The following is a 21,134-nucleotide window of genomic DNA, read 5'->3' as shown; positions in this document are numbered from 1 at the left end:
TTTATGGCGCTTTTGATCACATTTGATGGAATGAAATAGTGACTTATTTCTTTAATGACACTAGGTTAAATGAGGGCCATACAGTGTACTTGGAGCGCATGATAGGCCGTTCCATGTTTGATGAGAAATTCAGGCAATTTGTAGCCATTGGAGGCTGGAAAGATCTGCTCGCAGCGGTGAGTTCACTAATGGTTATAGTAACCTTTCTAATAACTGCACAGTGGTGTACACGTTGTGGGTTTATGCTCTCTGATTAAAGTGTATCTTGTACTTTATTTATAAAAAAAAAAAAAAAATAGTAACTGGACCATTTAGATGCTTAGTACAATGTTGCAACCTCTTCAGGTAATTGGGGAGAAATTGGAATAATGTTGCCCGCAATTAATTGGCGTGATATTTTGTATATGTAAGTTGATGTGTGAGATGAAGACTGACCACAGCACCTCTGTTAGATCCCTCTCTCTGCCAGTCTATGACTACCATTTTGAGCTCGCCTTTGATTACAGCCTTTTTCTTACTTCACTATCTTGATATCGGCACAGCAGGGGCTGGGTCTGAGGCTCGGGCTAAAGGGCAGGCAGACTGGACAAGGAATTGGCTCAACTGTGGCAACAGCTGATAAGGGTGGTATCAAACATTCCTGATGACCGGAACAGCATTGGTAATGACTACAACAGCAACTTGCATTAATATAGCACTTAATGTAGTAAACTGTCCCAAGGAGCTTCACCAGAGTGTAATCAGATAAAAATTGACACTCAGCCAATAAAAAGACATCAGGACAGGTGACCAAACGCTTGGTTAAAGAGGTAGGTTTTAAGGAGTGCCTTAAAGGAGGAGAGAGGGGTTTAGGGAGTGAAATCCATAACTTGGGCCCTAGACAGCTGAAGACATGGCTGACAATGGTGGGGGTTGCACAAGGGATTCATGAATTACCAGAGAAAAGTGACCAGAGGAGGTTACCAGGATCTGTGTGTGTATGTGGTCATTTTTAAAAGTTGGTATGCTCATGCAGCATTATTTTTCCAGTGGATGGTGCTGTTGTCTTTTAAATTGTATGTGAACTTTTATCACAAGTTTTGTGTGAAATTCTTGGCTTTACCTAGTTTTAAACAGAAGTGAAAAGTCTTTTTTTCCCCCCTTTCCTTGAGTTGACAGGATTTTTAATCATTTCCACTTTCTAAACTGTGTTTACTGTATAATAATTTGTACAAATAACTGAACAGCACATCTAGTGGACAGAACTGTTTCTGCATTAAAAAAGTCACTTATCCTTTAAGTGGGCTCAAGTGGCCTAAATTATGTAGTTGTGACTCGCATGTATTGAGGCAATATAATTTGTACTTGGCTATTTTAAAACTGGATTTTTATAAAACCTTTTAATCGAGATATTTGTCTTCTCTTCCAAGCTGAATTTTCCTTGCTTTGAAAATAAAAGACAAAGCAAGGTCAGTTTCAGCAAGGTTTCAGTTACACATACACAAAGGTCAGTTCTCTTGAGAAATTCCTGTATTTTATCTTGTACATTTCTGAAAAGCTAGAGTTAAAATAGATACCTTCCTAAAATACAAACTGAAGGTTGGGAATGCCTTGTCAGGATAATTGATTTGGAAATTAGTGAGGATATGGAGACTTTGTTCCATTTGCTAATGAATTTGTACGTGACCACAAAATTAATAGGTCCTCAGAAATATATGCACCAGTTTGCACCATTGTGTCTTTAATTAGGAATGATGGGTAGTTTTGTCTTCCACTGATTAAATACCAGGAAATTCTTAGTCTTTAGTTCCGCTGGCATTTTGAACTCTGGGGCTGCATTGAGATTTACATCGTCCACATTCAGCAAGGAGCCACACAGATCCACAAAAGACAAAGATGTGTTTATTCGCAACACCAAAAGCTCTGATTGGTCTTCCCCCCCCCCCCCCCCCCCCCCTTGCCCGCAGTCCTGACCTCCTCCTCCTCCTCCCTTCCCCCCCCCCCCCCCCCCCGGCCTGCGGTCCTGACCTCTTTTTCCCCCCCCCCCTCCCCGCCTGAGTTCCTGACCTCCTCTCCCCCCCTCCCCCAATAGATGGGGCATTGTGTGGGGGTCACGGACTGTTAACAGATTTATTGGGTATGAAGTGAATATTGATCGTGTCATGACTTCCGGATTATGTCCAGTCCAATGATGTCTCTTGCCAAACACGCAGTGAGCTTTCTGAGAAATCAACCCGGTCTAGGGTGAGGAGAGAGAACTTGGTGCGGGTGTTAAGGGGGTGGGGTCGAAAGAACGCGATCCGTCTTACCAGCTCGATCACGTTCTCGCTCTCATTCTGTGCTCTCCCCCCCCCCCCCCCCCCCCCCCCCCCCTTTTAGACCTGGATCATGTTCATCCCCTTCCTGGTTCCTGATCTCCTCCTCCTCTTCCTTCCCCCCCCCCCCCCCCCATTTTCTCAGATTTCCCCCCACTCCCCCCCCCTCTTTCCCATTTCAATCCTCTCCTCCCCTCGGCCAGCACAGGCCAGTGACGGGCCTTGTCCCACGGAGCTGAACAAAGCGTGGCCCATGCTGCAGTGCAGCCGCAACCGTGGGGTACTGCGCGTGCGAAGCGTCGTTGACAGCGCACATGCACAGAAGGGGAAGTGCGCATGCGCAAAAGGGGCAGGTCTAACCGTACGCATGCGCAGAAGGAGAAACATAAAAACATAGATAGGAGTAGGCCATTCGGCCCCGAGCCTGCTCCGCCATTCAATGAGATCATGGCTGATCATCCAAACTCAGTACCCTGTCACTGCTTTCTCCCCATACCCCTTGATCCCTTTAGCCTTAAATATATCAAACTCCTTCTTGAATATATTTAATGAATTGGCCTCCACTGCCTTCTGTGGTAGAGAATTCCACAGGTTCACCACTCTCTGGGTGAAGAAATTCCTCCTCAGCTCTGTCCTAACTGGCTTACCCCTTATCCTTAGACTGTGACCCCTAGTTCTGGACTCCCCCCGCCATCGGGAACACCCTTCCTGCATCTAGTCTGTCTAGTCCTGTTAAAATTTTATAAGTTTCAATGAGATCTCCTCTCATTCTTCTAAACTCCAGTGAGTATAAGCCCAATCAACCCAATCTCTCCTCATATGTCATTCCTGCCATCCCAGGTATCAGTCTGGTGAGTCTTCGCTGCACTCCCTCCATGGCAAGAACATCCTTCCTCAGATAAGGCGACCAAAACTGCACACAATACTCAAGGTGTGGTCTCGCCAAGGCCCTGTACAACTGCAGCAAGACATCCTTGTTCCTGTACTTGAACCCTCTCTCGCTACGAAGGCCAACATACCATTTGCCTTCTTAACCGCCTGCTACACCTGCATGCTTACCTTCAGCGACTGGTGCACAAGGACACCCAGGTCTCGTTGCACTTCCCCTTCTCCCAATCTATTGCCGTTCAGATAATCTGCCTTCCTGTTTTTGCCACCAAAGTGGATAACCTCGCATTTATCCACATTATACTGCATCTGCCCAATCACCCAACCTGTCCAAATCATACATCGAGTTTCTCGGCTTCCTCCTCACAGCGCACACGCCCACCCAGCTTTGTGTCGTCTACAAATTTGGAGATATTACATCTAGTTCCCTCGTCCAGATCATTAATATATATTGTGAACAGCTGGGGTCCTAGGACTGATCCCTGCGGTACCCCACTAGTCACTGCCTGCCACTCGGAAAAAGACCCGGTTATTCCAGAGAGACAGATGTTCGTACGTATAATCAATTTGAAAAGACTATTCCATCCAAAAGTCCTGCCACTAATGAAGCTGTAAAATACATTTCACAAAGGGCTTCTTAACCCAATGTAGACTCATTTCATTTTTTTTAAATTTTTAAGTAAAGTACGCTCTCTGCTATGCACTCAACCTATGTACTGACAATTAACACATTATAAATAGATAAACCAGTTTTACTCTGGTCATTCAGAAATAGCAGGAAAGTTTAATGGGCATCCCATGTGGTTGCCAGCGATGCTGCAATTAGGAGTTAATTGTTAGTCCTGGGCAAGCTATCCATTCACAGTACATGGAAAGGCACAGTTTTGGTTCATAGACTCCAACTGCTCATCAAAACCATCCTTTTGCCCTGAGCAAAAGGCAAAATTGTTGGGAGGAAGCCTGAACTGTAACACATGTACCGTGGGAAGATGTCCGCTGCACCTAACAGAAATGATGGGAGGAAACCATTGTTTTGAGTGGTGTTTGGATGGAATGTAGTGTTGATTGTTCTTTGCAGTGCCATTAGGTTCTTCGTCAAATAATCATTTCTGGAAAAACTGTTTCCAGCAGCAGAATCACTGATGAGCACTTCATTTCTATGGGACACTGCTGTTCAAGATTAACACCAATTATGTGAAAGGGACATCTTCATTTAAAGCATTGCAACCCTTTGTATTTTGAAAATTTTGCATTTTAATAACTATATTTTAAACATGTTAGTAAGACTGCAGAGGAGGAAGTGGTATATGTATAAACTTGACGCAGGTACTCCAGTGAAGAAGACCTTAACCCCCGACTTCGGTGTTGTTTTTTTTAAAAAAGGAACTAATTTTAATTTGATGTTTTTCTGTATATAAGAATGAAGCCAAAACTTTAAACTGTTAATGGGCCCATGTAATTTCATTAGTAGGTGGTATCTTTTCATGAATTGAGAGCTAATTGAAATCCATTCTTTCTGTTAGATTGAGACGTTTGGTCCGACTAATCCACTGACCAGTCTGGTCCCTGAGCTCGCTGACACTGACCCTGATGATGCATTTTCATCAGTTCCATATGAAAAGGGATTTGCTTTACTTTATCATTTGGAGGAGCTGCTTGGAGGACCAGGTAAATGCTACATGTTAGGAATTAATATTCAGCTTTATAAATGAACATTTTTATTTGAATTGCTATAGATTTGTCACAGAATAAATCTCTTTGTATATTTCTGTGCTTATTGCTAGATATCTTCATGGGGTTTCTCAAGGCCTATATTCAGATATTTGCCTACAGCAGTGTAACCACAGAAGAGTGGAAGGAATGCCTGTATTCATATTTTACTAATAAGGTGAGTGCCTTTAGAACAGCATGTGGCATAAAATGTGATTTTTCTCATTTTAATTAGGAATTTCTTAGTGTCTCTGTAAATGTCAATGATCCCAGAAAAATTGAAATCCTGAAAGTTATCATCTTACAGATTCTGTGTGTGTGTCGTTTTTTTTTCTCCACTGGCTGGCTCAAGTAGCCTTGGAACCAACGGAATGGGCCAGCTGCCATGCCTATCAGCCACGTAACACTTCAAGAATAAGTTGGCTAAGTTTACTTTCTATAACATCTGTTGTATTATTATTACCCAACTCTGTTACATGCATCATTTCTATCCTCACAGATGCACTACCTAACATGTGTAAGCTCCACCAAAACCATTTTCTTAAGGTCCTAGATACTAACAAATTTGTTGTTCCACAATGCTGATTTAAAAAAAAAAAAAATGTCTACTGGAGCTTTGTTGAAGGTGTTTGGCATCTGAGTCTAGAAATTCAATGGCGCCGTGCCCTCTTTTTCGGGCACAAAACGAGCAGCGAAGCCTCCAATATGGTAGGCAGGCTGCACATGGTCATTACGAGCCGGAAGTGCGCCATCCGCCATATTGATATAGGCAAAAATAAACGACCAGAGCCTGCGTTCAGGAAAACCAGGTCTGCATGTGGCCTAACCAGCAGTCCTTAAAGAGCTGCTGCAGGCCGCCACCGAAAGTTACGTTTTTAAGGAGTGCTTCTCCCAGTTCCACGCTAAAATCACGGGCCACTTGAGACAAGACATAGCTAAAATGTTCATGAACTTGGCATTGAAATTGTTTACCCAAGGAACAAAAATAATAAGCAATTTGTAAGCTGGTCTGGGTAACCGATATGCATCTTGCATTCATTGTGTTTTGAAGTCCCTTGTCCTGGGCACTTGCCCTCTGGTTGTGAACACAGGGAGATGAAATAGAGACAGAAACGCACAATGATAATTGGGTTTTTAAACAGAAAGCTGCTACGGTATGCTTTAGTTAGACTTGACGTTGGAATGCAGGAGGTTCTTCTGCAAGACAATCCATTGATTGGGCAAGCGTCGCGTGTTCATTGTATTGCATCATTATGTGAATAAGATTGTACTGACTGAATGGAGTGAGTCCAATCGTAACTTGCTCTGCATGTTCTCTTTTGGAATTAAAATACTTAATATTTTGTTCTGGCCTCAATTCACTAAAGTGTAAACAGTCGGACTATTGAAAGATTGAAGAAACTCAATTGGAGTGTGTGAAAGACACTGGGTAATTTTAACTCCCAAAACACGTGAGTTTGGGTCAGGTGGGAGGTTAAATTGTTAAAAATCTGAAAACAAGAACCTAACCCGCCCACTTCCAGCTTTAAGGGAGGCGGGTTGGGCATTGAAACCTTTTAAGGAGCCCAAGTGCTTCCATTTTGACAAGGTTTCTATTTTTAACTCATGTTGCCTGGTTTTCCTAGGCCTCGGGAAACCGGGCAGGTGAAAGGAGGTGAGGGGCTGGACCTTTACAGCACTGCTTGTGGGCCAGGTGGTGGAGCAGGAATACTTGACATCTGGGCCTAGAAATTCAGTGGCGCCGCGCCATCTTACCCACCCCCCGGGCACTCTACCCCTGCACCGCAATCTCTACCTCCAAGAACCACACAGCATATCTTATCCTGGGCTGCAACCTTTTCTGGAATGTTCCCCGCCCGACAGGCCGCCAAGCCTATTAACCAGGCTTGCTTCCAGGCAGGGAATCTGTTAAGAAAAAAACGCGCACGCCATGGAGTTAAAACTGCATGGCTTTCCCACCCATAACTCCCCGCTCGGAAACCCCGTCCCAGTAAATATCGCGGCCAGCAATATCTGATATTTGTATGTCAAGACAGATGGATTGTGATATTCTTTAGGTTTTGCTAATAGATATTTGGCAGTGTGAGTCGGCTTCAGAATGTAATGGGCATGGGATCTATTTACAGGAGCGACTGATGCTACTGAACTCATGAAGGTACCTTGGGCAGAGTCAAATTTGTAACATGGACTTATAAATGCTGAGAGGGCCCAACATAAAACTGCAACCTTAAATTTATTCTGATTGATTACATGAGCATATTTCCATTAAATTAGAAGTTGGGACATTGATCAATATGTGTTATACAGCACTGTTTGTTTAATATTTTTACTTTTCACTAGACTGAGATTTTGAATCAAGTTGACTGGAATGCCTGGTTCCATTCTCCTGGGATACCACCGTTCACACCACAGTGAGTCTCTCCTCCCTTATTTCAATAAGGTTTCTGAATTTAAACCACGGCATGTAAATAGGTTAACACTTCTGCTAAAATTGAGTGCAATTTCAGCATATGATCGCTTAAAGTGTTCACCTAATATTTCAGGAGTAAATTGTGTCAGCAAACAAAGAGAAAGACTAGCACTTTCTTTACAAAGTGGACAGATGGTTCACACAATAAACCTCTAATTCTATAATTTGGCAGTTTTAAAAATTTCCTACATTGGACTGAAAACCTTTGATCACTTAATTTAAAAGCGATAATTTTAGAACCCAAGTGAACAAATTCATGAAATATAAAATGCTGCAGCTTGGTGGGCCTCCTCTCCCTGAGGGGGAGGGCAGTTCACTATTTACTTTCCTAGTTTATTCAATTCACATGCTAATTTGTCAGTGTCACTTCAAGGAGCCCATGGTGTGCATCATGTTTAATGGTTGCCATCTCGATTAGAAGTGTTCTGTTTTGGAGAAGTAAACTTAAAAATCATTTGACCTGACTCTAATCCCCCACCAGCCCCCACTGTGTTTCTTTTGAAGATGTGTAATTGGCAGCATGTCACCTCCATAACTTTAAATTGCACTTTGGGAGATTTTTCACTAAATTTCACAAATATTTTATCCTGTAATTTTTGGAAATAAGGACACAGCTATTTGTTTTGGCTCATATGTCTAAACATTCACGTGTCAACCTATTTTAAATGTTTTATCTGATTGTATGGGATAGATGAGCTGCTGGTCTCCCTTCACACATTTGATTCCTTTCCACACAGTATCAGACAAACTGGAAACCATATCTACATGTGCTTGTGCCACAAGTGCAGATATGTTACTTTACTCAACCAAACATATTTTGATTTTAAAAGGACTTCAATGGCTTTTGGAAATAAGGCTCTATTCACTTTTATAAATTGAAGCAATAAATACCTTGAGCTAGAAATTGCTGGATCCCACTCCACCTCCAGAGGTGTGATGGGGTGGGACATTTGACTGCATTCTGGAAAGACTTAACCTACCCCAAACCCTGGGGACAGGGTCATTTCAATATTTGAGGCAGGCTGCCTGCTCCTGTAGAGATGCAAGAGGCCAGAAAATTAGTCTGGGAAGGAGGAGTATCCAGAGACCTTCAACGGGCAGAAGAGATAAATATTTTTAGTTCTACACTGGAAGGGAGTTGAAGGTGGAGCATGCAATAGGTAGTTGATTACCTCTGGCACTTAATATTTTTAGGGCCTTTATTAGGCCCACAATTGAACCCATTCCTGCTCTGAGCAGGCGAGGCTTCTACTAGCTTTAAGGTTGGTGTGATTGGTGGAATTCCCGGGATGGTCTGGGAGCACTCCCAGCCACACACCCAACGCTGGCTTGTTGGATGCCTGGGACCACACCCAAAGCTGGCATGGGGAATTCCCGGGTTAATCCGGGAGCACTCCAGACACACACCCAAAGCTGGCAGGTGGAAGATTTGCCTGATTGGAAAATTGGACACCGTAAATAGGTCTAGGTTCTGCCTCAAATCCCTGTGCTCTTCCCTGTGCATTCCAGTCCCTTTGTCCTTCAAAATTAAATTTAATCTCATTAACCATTACCCTAAACTCATGGACCTGTCAAGATTTTCTCATGTGGTCATTGTGCAAAATGTACAACTGAAGCTGCCCTGTTTGGCTATTTTAGAAAACTGTTAAACACATTTACTCTTTGACTTGACAGTCAGGTTTGTTTTTTGATGACCGGATCATGTGTGCTTTCTTGCATTGACCTTGTTACTGTTGGAACCTATAACCATAGATGCAGAATTGTGCAATTCAGTTCTCATTTGGCACAGACAATGTGTTTCAAACCTGTATTTGAGGAAAGTATCCGAAGGTAAACTGTCGATGGTTACTTTCTTGAAAAAATGCTTTAATCATCTCACAGGTTGCTGTTGAATTGATCTGCTTTGACCTTTGATCTTTTAGGGTCAACTCTTGGGACAAAATTAATGAGTATCATGGCATTTGTTTTGCAGTTACAACACCTCTGTGGCTGATGCTTGCATATCTCTTTGTAAACAATGGAGCACGGTGAGTAAAATTGTTCTGTTTAAGTGAAAAGAAACGACCACAAATGCTGGAAATACAGTCAGCCTTCAGTTATTAACATTTTGAGGTATTTGGTTCTGATGATGGGTAAACACCCAAAACATCAGTGTCTTGTCTTTTGTTTTTATAGGTGCTGACTGACCTGTATATTTCCATCACGTCTGTGGTTAAAGTGATTGTGTGTACCCTGTTAAATCTATTGCAAAGGCCTTGTGCTGCCTGTATGTTTCTGGTCTTCTGTTCACATTGCACCTCTGCACAATTGCTGGAGCGTACCTTCCTGGGAATCAAGTCATTTTTCCTTGATCATGAGAAATTAAAAAGTAATCTTAAAAAAAAAGATACAAATTGAAAACTTAGTGCATTGCATTCAGAATCCACTGCCCACTGAGGCATGTTTACTTGGGAAATAATTTTCTGTAATTGGATGGCCTAAACTACACACTACTTAAGATGGTGTCTGACCAAGGCCTTGCATTCACTTTTGATTTGTACATCATCCCTTTACTTATGCAGCCCAGGACCTTATTTACCTTGTTTTCATTGCACGCAAGTACTGGATTGTTAGTTTGATCTATCCTACACCTTCAATCTCTTTCCTGAACAGCAGTGTAGTATTGATCCATTTAGCAGGTACAGTCTGTCCCTGATGATGATCTGAAGCTTTTTTGTGTTTTTAAAAAAAAAAAAAAAAAAATGGAATTATCCAGTATTTGCATTAAGCAGCATAATGCAGCAAAATGGGAATTTAGTGCAAAAAGGTTGAATTATCCAGAAATTTTGAATTGTGATTTTTGAATTAAGTATAGATTGTGCTTCTTTTGGTTTGCTTCTTTAATTATTTTACACAAGGATATTGAACTGAGTCCGCCACCTATTGGCCCAGCTGCTTAAAAGACCCAGTGCTCTGAATCTGGTTGCATTGTTTTACCTTCTATTTTTAAATTTGTAAACTGAGATTTTATTGACTATCTTTATGCCATTAATTTATATATGTAAATTAAAACCGGTTTTGATGTCAATACTGAGGCTAATTTGTAATATGAAGTTCATTCTTTGTCAAAATATGAACATATATTAAACAAAATCTTTGTTTGCAGGCCGCAGATCCCGAGTTGGGCTGTTTTAGTGAAGTGGATCTGAAGCAAATGTCCTCACAGCAAAAAATTGAATTTCTTTCTCTTTTGCTATTGGAGGTAGGATATTTCTTTTGGTGGATTGAAGTGCATTCATCCAATGTATCAGAAAAATGACTACTTGGATTGACTTACTGAAGTGGAGATAATAAATCAAAAGCAAAATACTGCGGAAGCTGGAAATCTGAAATAAACAGAAAATGCTGGAAATACTCTCAGGCAGCATCTGTGAAGAGAGAAAACCGTGTTAATGAAAGGGTCATCAACCTGAAACGTTAACTCGGTTTCTCTCTCCACAGAGGCTGTCTGACCTGCTGAGTATTTCCAACATATTCTGTTTTTAATGGAGGTAATAAATGTTTACTGACTTGTGCATCTTGAAGAATTATAAGAGTGCGCTCTTTTTCAGGATAAGCAAGGGTTTAGATTTAATTGTATAGTTTAAATAGCATTGGCTGCCCCTTAACTTTTATGGACTTCACAAAAATAGGATTATTAAAACTTGATCTTAGAAAATTGCTTAGTAATATATTTATGGTTCTCAATTCCTCACTCTTCTGATTAGATATTCATTTTTTTAAATTGCCTATGTTAAAAAGAACATTTGTAGTAAGATCTGAAATGTAGGTGTTCAGTGGAGTTTGTCTAGGATTTGGAGTTTAAATCATGCCAATGTTACAGATTGTCTTAATTTAACTAATGTGCCCCTCCCCCAAAAAGCAGTTTAAATTCAGCTCGGCATTTGTAGTGTCTGATTTACAAAAGTTAACTAATTGATCTCACTTGCAAGAAGGATTTCTAAGTGCTACACTTTATAATGAATTGATGGACACGGTTCGTAGTTGTGAATTATATTTGAAAAATGCAGTGAATATGAATCTTTAGACACATCATTAACACTTTCTATTGAAATATTCTATTCCATAACTAATATTTGGGAGCAGGTTAAAAAAAATGATGTAAATGATATTCAAGATAGCTGCTCGAGGAATTTTATCTAATTTTTACTTGCAGTGGTTATGCAAATAGTAAGAAAATGATCTTGAACAGGACAAGTGCTTCCGTTAATGTTAAATATGCAATGTTGTTATTTGTTGCAGTAACCACGTCTCTTTTGGTCTTTAGCCTCCACTGCGTCTCAATAATGTGAAACGAATGCAGGAGGTTTACAAATTCAACCTCGTCAAAAATGCAGAGATAAAATTCAGGTATAATTTAGTGAAAAGCATGAAACTGGTGGGGTGCTGCTGTTGGCTTCAGTGTTCATGGGCTAGGGATATGAAAATCAACCAGGGCTCCTGGTCCTCATTGCTATTCAGTTGATTCCCTGTTGTGGGGGGGGAGGGGGGCAGTCCTGGGAAAGTGGGATTTTGCCCAGCTGTGGTAGCCTCATCTTCCCACGCTCAAACAGCCTGTCCACCCTCGCTACATAGGTTTGCACATGATGAACAATCACTTCAGTGAGGTACTGCAGGGTTACTACTGCCTGTGGAACAGCATCCCAGCATAAGCCAGCGCTTTCGGAAGAGGAGACAATGGGGTGGGGAGGGAGGAGGAAGAGAAGAGAGAGGAAACTAGAGAAAAAGTCTACAAAAGTACAACTTGTAGGGTACACTATATATTTTGTTAAAATATTTCATTAGAGAACTGTAGCCAGCAGAGATTACAAACAATGGCAAGTAGACTATGCAGCAAAATACGTTGATTTATAGTTCTTTCAGTTTGAGGGGAGCAAATTGAGGTGATTTATAAATTAAGGGCATTATACAGTCTAATCCTAGTAATTCAAAGTTTTTCTGCTTAAAATGTGAATTATCCAATAATTTAAGCAATGTCAATAACACAGCAAGTTGGGAATTTAGAGCTGTTGAACTAAGTGACTATCAAGAGCAGTAGAACCATAAGTTTACAGCACAGAAGGAGGCCATTTGGCCCACCATGTCTGTGCTGAGCATTCCAAAACTAATACCATTTCCCTGCAGTCTCCCCATAGCCCTGTAATCTATACAACTTAGTGCCAGTATACAGGAAACTTTGGTTTATCCGGAGGTTGTATGTCTGGAAACTCGATCTACCGGCAGAAATCAGGAGCTGTTTAGTTAGGTTTTTTTTCTTCTCGTGGCTTTGTTTTCAACAGTCGGGCTCTGGAAAGTCGCTCTGAAGCTGTTGCTAAGCTACAGAGACGCTTCCAAGGTACGGGCTGACTGTTTACAAGCTGTTGCTAAGCAACAGTGTTTGTTGTCAGATGCGGAGATGAAAACCTCCGTATGCTTCAACATTAACTTTGTATGTCCGGCAGTTTTGATAGATCGGCAACAGCTCGGTCCCGTCGGTGCCGGATATAACAAAGTTTCCTGTATTACCATTTTTGAGTCTAGAAATTTAAATAAAATTGCCTAGATTTTCTTTGATTGAAAAGTCATTAAGTTTTCTTTTCTCACACAAGATGGCTGAGATTGTGCCTCCGAACTCGGTGGGAAGAAGCCATTCCTCTTGCTTTGGAAATGGTTACCATACAAGGCAGAATGAAGTTCACTCGTCCTCTTTACAGGTACCATTTAAGTTTACAATTAAATAATTACTGTGTAACCTTCATTTTAGTGTATTGAACTGCACTGGATTTTCCCTCCTTCAGGTAATGTGTAAGATACAGGTTGGAAAGGCGAATAAACAAAATAGAAGCCTGTTTAAGAGTTTTTAAATATAAAAATCATAGCTCCTTTTAATTATGCAACATATTAATGAAAGTAGTTAAATCAAATAGGGTTGGTTGATGAAATGTAGCAATACTTTAAACCATGATTAGTTGCGCATAGTATTGAAAAATATTTTACTTCTGAAGCTTTAGTCTGATTTTCTACAATTTAATGAATAAACTGGGTTACATAGAAATGAACCAAGATCTTAAAAAATGTATCTCTTCCTCTTGTCGAATTGAAAATGTACCATTAAAATACAGCTTGTAGAATTGTATTAATGTGCATTTAGATGTGTATTTGGTAATTTTGACTGGGGCTGAACTGACTGTTTAGCTGCCAAAGATTCACTCATAGCAGTTCCACATATTTTCTGGGAAGTGGAAGGGGAGATGATCAATGTAAACAAACAAGTACAACACCCTAAGCTGTTGGTGACTGCAGTATCACAATTTTATCCTGCAAGAACCCTTCCTGATTTTCCAGGATATATTGGATGATATTCCTTGCATTGTGATTAAACATTCCCTGTATACTGTGAACTTTGCCATCCTGTTTATCTGGCTGACTTTCCTGTGTACATATACATATGAATACACTAAGAAAAGTATAGCAGCTTCAAAACTACGGAGATATTTTTGTCTGTGATCATAGTATTGCTTTGGTAGCTCACTGCTCCTTTAAAGTTCCCTGAAAGTGTTGCTCATGGCCACTATCTCTCAATCTTGGTATTAGTTATAAAAGTGGCCAGGAAACATGCAACAGAACATTTGGTGTTTTGCTGTCTGTAGGAGAGTGTGGACCATTTGTTTTCCCTCTAACATTGCAAGCATTACATTTGTAAATGTTAGTATGGAAAATGAGCTAAAACTGTGACCTGCCTGAATCCTAAGACTATGTAAAGGCAGTCATTTCCCTGTGTTTAGATGGTTCATTAATAATGTGTATGTCACAGCTGGCTTCATGCATTTGTTTTTAAATGAATGTTACAGGGATCTGTACAACTTTGAAAAGGCTCGTCAGCAAGCAATTGACATCTTTATGAAGAACAAACCCAGCATGCACCCAATCACAGCTGCACTGGTGGCCAAGGACCTCCACCTTGTCTAATGATTGACCATTATTGGAGTAGTACTCCGTTTTCAGATTAGAATGGAAAATAAAGCACTTTGGTTACAGTGGAACCTTCTCAACAAATTATGAACAAACTATTGGTTGATTCCAATCAGTTTTCAGCCAGTTTAAAGTGGAATAGAATTGTCCTCTAAGAAATCTTGAATTTAGAATGTATTGCATTGTTGTTTGAAATAAAATTGTTTGTTTCTTCTGTTTTTGTCTTTCCTTTAGTTTTAGGGGTGTTAGTTTCCCCATGATCCCAGCCTGTTTTCCTTTTGCTCTCTGGGTCCATTATCTAGTCCTGGAGCATACTGTACTCAATATTGAACTGATTCCTGTGGGGTTTTACCCTTCTCCCTTATCCTCCCTTGCTCCAAAGATAACATGAACTCCTCCAGCCTTCTTAAGAAGCCATGTGGTATAAAGTTAAATTAAGGAAACTCTCGATTTACCGGCACCTAAATAACCAGAAATCTCTGTTAACCGGCAGAATTCAGGAGTAGATTCAGGTAAGTTTTACTTCATATCAGTGGCCATTCCTGGATCTGTGGCCCTGTAACCGGGGTTCCTGTACCTGTTGCATAGCAACAGGACGCCTGCATCTTGTGGCCAGGGTTCCTGCACCTGTTGCATAGCAATAGGGACACCTGGATCTGTGGCTCTCGTACTTTTTACAATACCTCTCGGTAATCCGGACTTTTTGATAAACTGGCACCACGCCCGTCCCCTCGGTGCCGCATAAAAAAGTTTCACGTGCACCAGAAGCTGGCTAGGCTGTTTCCAGGCTGACTCAATCCTTTCCTGAATGGCAGCATTCATGAATGCCTCAGCATATGCAGCTCTCCAAACACTCCAGGATGTTGAATGTTCAGTTTGTTTGGGTTAGACTTGTTGGCCATATCATCTATGGTTAGGAGCGTTATTTGAGGCAGCAAACCCAAACCATGTATTTTTCGAGAGCAGGTGCTTCTAAATTGTGGTCCACTGGCTGGAGTCATACCTAGCACAAAGGAAGATGGTTGTGGTGGTTGGAGGTCAATCATCACAGCCCCAGGACAACGCTGCAGGAGTTCCTCAGGGCAGTGTCCCAGGCCCAACCATCTTCAGCTGCTTCATCAATGACCTTCCCTCCAACACAAGGTTAGAAATATGGATGTTCGCTGATGACTGCAGTATTCAGCACCATTCACAACAACTCAGATAATGAAGCAGTCTCTGCGCGCATGCAACAAGACCTGGCTGATGTTCAGGCTTGGACTGGTAAGTGGTAGGTAACATTCATGCCACAGAAGTGCCAGGCAATGACCATCTCCAACAAGCGAGAGTCTAACCACCTCCCCATGACGTTACCATCGCTGAATCCCCCACCATCAACATCCTGGGTGTCACCATTGACCAGAAACTTAACTGGACCAGTCATATAAATAATGTGGCAACAACAGCAGGTCAGAAGCTAGGTATTCTGTGGTGAGTGTCTAACCACCTGACTCGCCAAAGCCTTTCCACCATTTACAAGGCACAAGTCAGGAGTGTGATGGAATACTCTCCACTTACCTGGATGAGTGCAGCTCCAACAACACTTAAGAAGCTCGACACCATCCAGGACAAAGCAGCGTGGGATTGGCACCTCATCCACCACCTTTGCTCCCTCCACCTCCGGTGCACTGTGGCTGCAGTGTGTACCATCTACAAGACGCACTGCAGCACCTCCCAAACCCGTGACCGCTTCCACCTAGAAGGACAAGGGCAGCAGGCGCATGGGAACACCACCACCTCCAGGTTCCCCTCTAAGTCAGATACCATCCTGACTTAGAAGTATATCGCAGATCCTTCATCGTCGCTGGGTCAAAATCCTGGAACTCCCTCCCTAACAGCACTGGGAGTACCTTCACCAAATGGACTGCAGCGGTTCAAGAAGGCGGCTCACCACCACCTTCTGAAGGACAATTGGGGATGGGCAATAAATGCTGGCCTTGTCTGGGACGTTACTAAAATAGCCAGTTATTCTGACGGCTGCAGGGGGCTCAGGCTCACATCGACCTGTCCAGCTGCCGATAAGGGATCTGGGAGAAGTCTGACCGCATCCTCTTCAGTTTTCCTTCCCCCTCAACGCACAGAGATCATGCCCTCCTCTTCCCCCATCGCCACGCTCTTGCATTCCACAACCATTTCCTCAGTCACTACTCGAGACTTGGGGGACCTCTCATCTCACTGCTCAAACGTTACAAGAACCCGAAACTGCCCAAACTCCAGAACCTTCCCTCGTTTCCCCCAGATCCAGGTATCGCCACCCCCCGCCCCTCCAATCCACCTATGCTCCTAGACCACATAACCACCCATGATTTCTCCCATATAAAGGACCCACCCTCAACACCTGCGCTCTGAGACTTGGATAGCACTCCTAACAACCCTGGTTACCTCCCTTTTCCAATGCTTCCAAACACCAGGACACACTCCACCTCACTGCTTGCAGTTCTCCCAGACCTTAGAACCCCCTCTGCAGTATTCCCAAATCCTGCTCCTCGCTTCCACTGCTCTTGTACTCACTGTGCTGCCACCGTCCTGAACCTCACACCCAACATTTGAGACATTGCTCTCGGACTCTGAATCCCCTCACTCCCCAGGCACCAACATCCTCCAAATCCCAGTATTACTACATGTACTACTAATCACCAAGCCTCTGCTGGACCCCTGGATCAACCTATGCTCCTATGGGCGGCACGGTGGCATAGTGGTTAGCACTGTTGCCTCACAGCGCCAGGGACCCGGGTGACTGTCTGTGTGGAGTTTGCACATTCTCCCCGTGTTTGCGTGGGTTTTCTCCGGGTGCTCCGGTTTCCTCCCACAGTCCAAAGATGTGCGGGTAAGGATGATTGGCTATGATAAATTGACCCTTAGTGTTAGGGGGATTAAATACGTGGGGTTACGGGGATAGGGTGGGATATGTGTTGGTGTAGGGGTTACAGGGATCAGGTGGGATATGTGTCGGTGCAGGCTCGGATGGGCCGAAATGGCCTTTATCTGCACTGTGGCGTTTCTGTGATATTACATGCACGTATTTATATTTGTATAAATATATTACGTGAGAATAAATCTATTTATGTATCTGCAGTGGGTAGTGCTGTTAAGAACTAACCAGAAGCACTTGCTGTGCTGTGCAGGAGATATCTCACTGTTTTCTTAACAAATAATGTTGCCAACTTTGGATGCATTCCTGGGGGTTTCATCACATAACAGCCTTTTTCCTATCTCCAATATTTTTATTACTAAGTGTTCAAAGAAAATGAAAAAAATACACTTTTTTAATGCCCCTATGATTTTTCTCTCTGGTTGCTCGCAGCTGTGTCTCTGAGATTAACCTTTTCATTCCTGGAGACTCCAGAACAACCCTACATACAAATTAGATGTTTCAAGATGGCTCCTGGGCTCACAGCTCCTTAATTGAGCTCTTTGCTACTCTATCCTCGGCCATTCTGTCTTTTCCTCCCCCAATCTCCTTTCTTCCACCGTTGTAAGGTTTCCTGGCCTGAATTGTGGATGCATTTTAGCCCAAGTCACAAGTTTACATAGAAACATAGAAGATGGGAGCAGGAGTAGGCTGCTCCGCCATTTAATGAGAGCATAGCTGATCATCCAAATTCAGTACCCTGTCCCTGCTTTCTCCCCATATCCCTTGATCCCTTTAGCCTCAAGAAATATATCCAACTCCTTCTTAAATATATTTAATGAATTGGCTTCAACTGCCTTCTGTGGCAGAGAATTCCACAGCTTCACCACTCTCTGGATGAAGAAATTCCTCCTCATCTCAGTCCTAAATGGCTTACCCCTTATCCTTAGACTGTGACCCCTGCTTCTGGACTCCCCCGCCATCGGGAACATCCTTCCTGCATCTAGTCTGTCTAGTTCTGTTAGAATTTTATAAGTTTCAATGAGATCCCCTCTCATTCTTCTAAACTCTAGTGAATATAAGCCTAATCGACCCAATCTCTCCTCATACGTCATTTCTGCCATCCCAGGTATCAGTCTGGTGAATCTTTGCTGCACTCTCTCCATGGCAAGAACATCCTTCCTCAGATAAGGTGACCAAAACTGCGCACAATACTCAAGGTGTGGTCTCACCAAAGCTCTGTACAACTGCAGCAAGACATCCTTGCTCCTGTACTCGAAACCTCTTGCTACGAAGGCCAACATACCATTAACCTTCTTAACCGCCTGCTGCACCTGCATGCTTACCTTCAGCAACTGGTGCACAAGGACACCCAGGTCTCGTTGCACTTCCCCTTTTCCCAATCTATTGCCGTTCAGATAATCTGTCTTCCTGTTTTTGCCATGGAAGTGGATAACCTTGCATTTATCCACATTGGGCAGATGCATGGTAAATGCAGTATAATCACCCAACCTGTCCAAATCATACTGGAGTTTCTCTGCATCCTCCTCACAGCACACACGCCCACCCAGCTTTGTGTCGTCTGCAAACTTGGGAGATATTACATCTAGTTCCCTCGTCTAGATCATTAATATATATTGTGAATAGCTGGGGTCCTAGCACCGATCCCTGCGGTACCCCACTAGTCGCTGCCTGCCACTCGGAAAAAGATCCGTTTATTCCAACTCTGCTTCCTGTCTGCCAACCAGTTCTCTATCCAAGTCAGTACCTTACCCCCAATCCCATGTGCTTTAACTTTGCATGCTAATCTCTTATGTGGGACCTTATCGAAAGCCTTCTGAAAGTCCAAATACACCACATCCACTGGTTCTCCCTTATCTATTCTACTAGTTACATCCTCAAAAAATTCCAGTAGATTAGTCAAGCATGATTTATTTTTTGTAAATCCACGTTGACTTTGTCCAATCATGTCACTGTTTTCCAAGTGCTCTGCTATTACATCTTTTATAATGGACTCCAGCATTTTCCCCACTACCGATGTCAGGCTTACCGGTCTATAATTCCCCGTTTTCTCTCTACCACCCTTTTTAAATAGTGGGGTTACATTAGCTACCCTCCAATCCATGGGAACTTCCAGAGTCTATAGAATTTTGGAAGATGACAAGCAATGCATCTACTATTTCTATGGCCACTTCCTTAAGTACCCTAGGATGTAGATTATCAGGCCCTGGTGATTTATCGGCCTTCAATCCCGTCAATTTCCCTAACACCATATCCCTACAAATACTGATTTCTTTCAGTTCCTCCCTCTCATTCGACCCTATGTTCCCCGACATCTTTGGGAGGTTATTACGTGTCCTATTTGTGAAGACAGAACCAAAATATGTATTCAATTGGTCCGCCATTTCTTTGTTCCCCATTATAAATTCCCCTGATTCTGACTGCAAGGGACCTACGCTTGACTTCACCAATCTTTTTCTCTTCACATATCTATAAAAGCTTTTACAGTCAGTTTTTATGTTCCCTGCAAGCTTACTCTCATACTCTATTTCCCCCCTCTTAATTAATCCCTTTGTCCTCCTTTGCTGAACCCTAAACTGTTCCCAATCCTCAGGTTTGTTGCTTTTTCTGGCCAATTTATATGTCCTCTCCTTGGATCTTATGCTATCCCTAATTTCCCTTGTTTGCCACGGTTGAGTCACCTTTTTTGTTTTTTTATGCCAAACAGGGATGAACAAATGCTGTAGTTCATCCATGCGATCTTTAAAAGTTTGCCATTGCCTATCCACCGTCAACCCTTTAAGTAACGTTCCCCAATCCATCCTAGCCAACTCATGCCTCATACCATCGTAGTTTCCTTTATTTAAATTCAGGACCCTAGTCTCTGAGTCAACTACTTCACTCTCCATTTTAATGAAGAATTAAAGCTACTTGTGCGGAGCGCACTGCCCATCTCCCGACCCTGTTCTTGGTTTTCACTATGCTCTCTTCAACGGCTGGATTTCTGCTCAAATTTCACTTCTCAATTTTTGGATTCCTCTGCCATCAGGACTTGACACACTAAGACTCGGCTGTTGTGACTCCTGCCAGCCACCCGGGAGAAAAGTACTTCCCATTCACGGCTCGCCCCTGTGCACCTATGTACCACTTGCGACAACTACTGGCTCGCTTTCTTCCTAAACTCTCTGATTCCACTGAAAATTGGGCACTCGAGTCCAAGACTAACCACTTCCTGTCTCTATAACTAGAATGTTTTGCTGTCAAAAAAGTTTCGCCTGAATGAAAAGCTCTAATTTTGATTTAAATGTGTTTAATTGCTGCACTGATTGCACTCCCTCAATAGACTGTTGACCTATTCTCTGTTCTTCGAGTGAAATCATCCATCAAACTCAAACTTTGCCGTAAATCCCCACATCAGGATTCAGCAGCGGAGGAGGGCGATACTCTTGACGGGGAAATATTTTTGTTTTATACAAAAGGCATTCGGAAATCCCGTGATGAGACTGGACACACAAACACAGTCTAACGCTCCCGACCCTTTAACACACTCTGTGCAAAGTTCACATTTACAGCACAAACTGTTCGCCAGATTTAAGGATGTTCCTGATGGTCGGGGAGTCCAGAACCAGGGGTCACAGTCTAAGGATAAGGGGTAAGCCATTTAGGACAAAGATGAGGAGGAATTTCTTCACCCAGAGAGTGGTGAACCTGTGGAATTCTCTACCACAGAAGGCAGTAGAGGCCAATTCATTAAATATATTCAAGAAGGAGTTGGATATATTTCTTAAGGCTAAAGGGGTCAAGGGATATGGGGAGAAGGCAGGGACAGGGTACTGAATTTGGATGATCAGCCATGATCTCATTGAATGGCGGAGCAGGCTCGAGGGGCCGA

At 42.6% G+C, this 21,134-nt stretch overlaps 1 protein-coding gene across 2 annotated transcripts in view; it reads left to right on the top strand.

The window, feature by feature from the left end:
* Positions 1 to 14,568, top strand: part of lta4h (leukotriene A4 hydrolase) — a 57,220-nt gene extending 42,652 nt beyond the window's left edge. For both annotated transcript variants that reach the window (XM_086009893.1, XM_086009892.1), the window contains 9 exons: positions 65 to 176; positions 4,706 to 4,850; positions 4,967 to 5,070; positions 7,233 to 7,303; positions 9,335 to 9,389; positions 10,508 to 10,603; positions 11,669 to 11,751; positions 12,990 to 13,094; positions 14,232 to 14,568. In XM_086009893.1, coding sequence (XP_085866019.1) covers positions 65 to 176; positions 4,706 to 4,850; positions 4,967 to 5,070; positions 7,233 to 7,303; positions 9,335 to 9,389; positions 10,508 to 10,603; positions 11,669 to 11,751; positions 12,990 to 13,094; positions 14,232 to 14,349 — 889 coding nt within the window. In that variant the 3' untranslated portion in view covers positions 14,350 to 14,568. The remainder of the gene's footprint in view (positions 1 to 64; positions 177 to 4,705; positions 4,851 to 4,966; positions 5,071 to 7,232; positions 7,304 to 9,334; positions 9,390 to 10,507; positions 10,604 to 11,668; positions 11,752 to 12,989; positions 13,095 to 14,231) is intronic.
* Positions 14,569 to 21,134: the final 6,566 nt, after the last annotated feature.

The sequence above is a fragment of the Somniosus microcephalus genome, chromosome 17 (genome assembly GCF_052327205.1).
Source record: "Somniosus microcephalus isolate GS21.2 chromosome 17, FLI_Smic_1.0, whole genome shotgun sequence".
NCBI lineage: Eukaryota > Metazoa > Chordata > Chondrichthyes > Squaliformes > Somniosidae > Somniosus > Somniosus microcephalus.
Note: the sequence above shows the minus strand (reverse complement) of the source record. Positions and strands in the feature narration are given on the sequence as shown.